The 4941-nt window shown below is 32.9% G+C and overlaps 1 protein-coding gene across 2 annotated transcripts in view; it reads right to left on the bottom strand.

Annotated features, from left to right (window-relative positions):
- Positions 1–3170: 3170 nt before the first annotated feature.
- LOC111083771 (nidogen-1-like) overlaps positions 3171–4941 on the bottom strand; it is a 7126-nt gene continuing 5355 nt past the window's right edge. For both annotated transcript variants that reach the window (XM_022380457.1, XM_022380459.1), the window contains 2 exons: positions 3613–3728; positions 3171–3507 (listed from right to left, as the gene is read on the bottom strand). In XM_022380457.1, the coding sequence (XP_022236165.1) occupies positions 3371–3507; positions 3613–3728 (253 nt within the window). In that variant the 3' untranslated portion in view covers positions 3171–3370. The remainder of the gene's footprint in view (positions 3508–3612; positions 3729–4941) is intronic.

Raw genomic sequence — 4941 nt, forward strand, 5'->3', positions numbered from 1 at the left:
GCAGGAGACAAGGTGTGGTTGTATAATCCCAGGAAGACCAAAGGGAAGTCTCCTAAGTTGTCTTCTCCATGAGAAGGCCCATATGACATTACTGTGATTTATAGCATGTGTTATAAAAGTAGTTAAGTTTAATATACTGATTGGAAATTCTGTGTATTACAAAGTTGTATGGAGGAAAAATAAACTGGTTTAAATAAGGAAGGACTTGTATCACTGAAGATCCTTGGAAAGAATTTATACCGGAAATTAACAAACAAGCAGAAATGTAACAATTCCTAGTCATGGCCAGACATGGGTTTACTAATTGTTTCTTGTTATTAAATTTGATTGTAGATGTTTGAAAGTTTTCCTGGATTTCTGTTATTATGTTTAATAAATTGTTTTTGTTTGACCCTGGTTCTAGCAGCATTTATGTTTGGTTCGTTACAACTTGATGTTAGCATAATGTGTCCTCTAGCTGATATCTGTATTAAGAAATTGAAAATATAACCCGCAACAGTACACATAAAAATACAAGTTAGCAACTCAGGACAAGTGAACAGAACTTATTTCCTTTTGTCATATATCTTTGTAGAGATCAGTCAATCAGAGACTCATTAATAAATAGAGAAAATGTAATGAAAAAAAAATATTCATAACAAAGTTTAGATTGCAATAATTACATAGAAAAATATCCAAATATTTCTTCTTAACTTTGGTATTCTTGGGAAACTTTGCATAACAGTGTAAAATTATAAATTCACCATATTGTAACATACTGAGTTGTATTGATGCTAATGTCATATTGTAACATACTGTTCCGTCAGCGAGGTCATGTTACTCGTTCTCTCGAAACTTCGGGAATTGTCGGGAGATTACTAGATATAGGGTAGTCTGGTATATATAAGAGGGTGACAACGTGATGGGGGAATAATGTGTGTGTAGGTAATGAGTAATTGAACTGCAGTCAGAGAGAGACGTATTGTTGAAGTTAACGTTCGTTATCATAGTTTGTTATAGCGCGACTGTTGAAAATAAGTGTATCGTAAAGTTGTATTCGGAAAGAATAAACCAGTTTTATTAAGTAAGGACTTGTGTCGCTAAAGTTTCGTCGGAACGAAGTTACGGAAAATTAGTTAACGAGACGGAGACGTAACAATACTAAGTTGTATTGATGCTAATGTCATATTGTAGCCTACTGAGTTGTGTTGATGCTAATGTCATATTGTAACATACTGAGTTTTGTTGATGCTAATGTCATATTGTAATATACTGAGTTGTATTGATGCTAATGTCATATTGTAGCCTACTGAGTTGTATTGATGCTAATGCCATATTGTAGCCTACTGAGTTGTGTTGATGCTAATGTCATATTGTAATATACTGAGTTGTATTGATGCTAATGTCATACTGTAGCCTACTGAGTTGTATTGATGCTAATGTCATATTGTAACATACTGAGTTGTGTTGATGCTAATGTCATATTGTAACATACTGAGTTGTGTTGATACTAATGTCATATTGTAATATACTGAGTTGTATTGATGCTAATGTCATATTGTAACATACTGAGGTGTGTTGATGCTAATGTCATATTGTAACATACTGAATTGTGTTGATGCTAATATCATATTGTAACATACTGAGTTGTGTTGATGCTAATGTCATATTGTAACATACTGAATTGTGTTGATGCTAATGTCATATTGTAACATACTAAGTTGTACTGATGCTAATGTCATATTGTAACATACTGAGTTGTGTTGATGCTAGGAAACTCAACCAAGAAAGGCCCCCCAGTGGCACAGCGGTATGTCTGCTGACTTACAACGCTAGAACCCAGGTTTTGATACCCGTGGTGGGCCGAGCACAGATAGCCCACTGCATAGCTTTGGGCTTAACTTCAAACAAAAAAAACTAAGAAAGGTAAATTTTATTCTAATGCAAATTATGGGGCCATTATTTAACTGTAAATCACTTTTACAGTTTAGAATAAATTTCAAAGTTCTTGGCTTATAGGGTATCATATTTGTTTTGCTACAGCTCTAGATGAAAAATAGTGTATGACAACAATGTGTATTTCATAAATTGCCTTTTGGAAACATTAATTAAATTATTACATTAGTTTTTGTTATCAAATTATATTGCAGGTTTTTACTGAATGATTTGACTATTATAGGTATAATGAACCAGACCTAAAGGCTTCCACATATAAAAGTACTGCATATTTTTAAAATAATTCACAGTATGCAAATGCTATATACATTAATCTCATGCAGCATATATTTCATCTATAAAACTATTCTAAAGTTTTAATTCTGGAACCAGATGATTTTGTTGACGTTGTGTGAAAAATTCATACCGAGGTGTTACTTTCTGTAACCTATCTAGTCAGGATATTTACCTACTTCTTTCCAGGAAACTTGAATTGTGTCCATTATATCTTATGTATGCTTTATTTCACTTTCAAAGTCCAGTCTTTGTTTGGCTATACTCACTTCTACACACTGAGAGTATAGCCAAACAAGGACTGGACTTTGAAAGTGAAATAAAGCATACACAATCAGTGGATAGAAGTGAATATAGCCAAACAAGAACTGGACTTTAAAAGTGAAATAAAGCATACACAAATTTCTATACACTGATTGTGTATGCTTTATTTCACTTTCAAAGTCCAGTCCTTGTTTGGCTATACCCACTTCTATCCACTGATTAAGTCTGCTTCATTTTAGTTTCAAAGTCCAGTCCTTGTTTGGCTATACTCACTTCTATCCACTGATTGTGTATGCTTTATTTCACTTTCAAAGTCCAGTCCTTGTTTGGCTATACCCACTTCTATCAACTGATTCTGCTGCTTGGTTATTAGGTTGTGAAGATTCTTCATATATTATGTATTGAAGTTTTAAGTCCTACACTAATCTAAGAATTCATACTCAGCTAGCCCTGATACTTAGTGAAGGGGGAAAATATAAAGTTAATAACTCATACGGTAACTGTTGTGTTATTACATAAAAGTGGGCAGTAATCAATGTACAGTATAAGTTATTCAGTCCAAAGTGTACTTTTCTTAGCCATATAATGTAGACTGTATTATGTAAGTAGAGACAAATGTTGTACATATCAAATGTAGTTTCCAAATAATGTAGGAAGAAGACAGCTTCATAAAAACACTCCATTAACTCTGCTTGGATGAATAAAAAAAACCTTTATTTACTACTAATACAATTGTTCAAACATGAGTAGTAAGCATTTAAGAAAAACACAAAATTGGAATTAACTATGTGTGCAGTTTGGTAGAAAATGTAATACCGTATTAAATAAAGAATGGTATTACAACATGAGCTGATTATAATAATTTTACCAAGTTTATCGTTAATAAGATAAATAATGCCTAGATAACCTGGTTACAATCAATAACATCATCAGAGTCTTCATCAACCTCAGGACAAGCACATGTTCGTTGTCCATTTCCATTTGGCAGACATAAGTACTGACATCCACCGTTATGGCTTGCACATAGAGTTGTGACTGTGTGGGGAAAAAAAGTTTTTTAAGATTATAAATATTGTAAATATAATATTTTTCTTTATCAAATTCTTAATATTAATAATTTTATGTATATTAATGCTGTACCTCTAGGACATTGAGATGGCACTGAAGTGATTCCATATAATTTTCCATTGCCCCCTAGAGGAAGTTCGAGAGGTTCAGCATCTCCTCCATTTCGGTTCACTCTTTGGATAAAGTGACTATAATAAAAAAAGAATCAGAACCGGAGTATGAATCCAAATGAAATATCATAATCTACAAATCTACTAATCAAATGTGGAAAATTTTTAAGGATAAAGTATTAAATATTCAAGATATTCCTTATAAAAAGAAAAAGGTAGCTGCAAGTAAAAAAACCAGGTTAGCTCACAAAGATGATAAGAGATAAAATTAAAGATAAGCATCATAAATTTAAGAAATTTAAATTCACTGGTATGACAGGAGATTTAGAAGATTATAGAAGATCAAGAAAGTTGGTGAAACAGGAAATTAGGACATTAAAAAGGATGTATGAAAAAAGGTTGGCTAAAACTTTAAGAATTAACAGTAAGGATTTCTTTAAATACATTAAGGTTAAACAAAATGTTAGGATGGGGGTAGGGCTCTTGAGGGATGATAAAGGAAGGCTTGTATCTGATGGTTATGAGATTGCTGGGTTATTAAATTCTGCTTTTTCTTTAGCTTTCACTAATGAAGAATTAAATAGTATTCCTCATCTTGAACAGTTGATAAATGGAAACAAGATCAAACAAGATGATTACATTAATTCTGAGCTGGTTAAGAAAAAATTGGGAAGTTTAAAATATAAGGCTCATGGGCCAGATAATATTTCCCCATGAGTTTTAAAGGAGGTTAAAGATTGGATATGTGAACCACTTATTACTATTTTTTGTCAGTCCTTGAATAGTGGGCAGGTACCACAAGATTGGAAGTTAGCTAATGTAACTCGTCTTTTCAAGAGAGATGATAAATTTGTCCCACTAATTTTTGACCCACTAGTCTTACATCAGTTGTGGGAAAGATGTATTGCAAAGTCACTTAACACATTTTAGAATTTTGTTGGACAGTCAACATGGTTTCACTGAGGGAAAATCTTGCCTTACAGTCTTCTGACTTTCTTTCAAAGATTACTGCTTAAGTAGATGAGGGTAAGGGTGTAGATTTGGTGTAGCTGGATTTTCAGAAAGCATTTGACAAGGAGCCACATAAAAAGCTCGTAAACAATTATCTCTATAAGTATGGGGGATAAGTTAGCTAATTGGATAGAAGAGTGGCTGGATGGAAGAAAGCAGAGAGTTGTTATAAATGGAGTTCAGTCAAACTGGATTAATGTCACGAATGGGGTACCTCAGAACTCAGTCTTAGGATATTTGCCTTTTTTTTATTTACATCAATGACATAGATGAAGAAGTA

This window comes from Limulus polyphemus, unplaced genomic scaffold (genome assembly GCF_000517525.1).
Source record: "Limulus polyphemus unplaced genomic scaffold, Limulus_polyphemus-2.1.2 Scaffold11117, whole genome shotgun sequence".
In the NCBI taxonomy this organism is placed as follows: domain Eukaryota; kingdom Metazoa; phylum Arthropoda; class Merostomata; order Xiphosura; family Limulidae; genus Limulus; species Limulus polyphemus.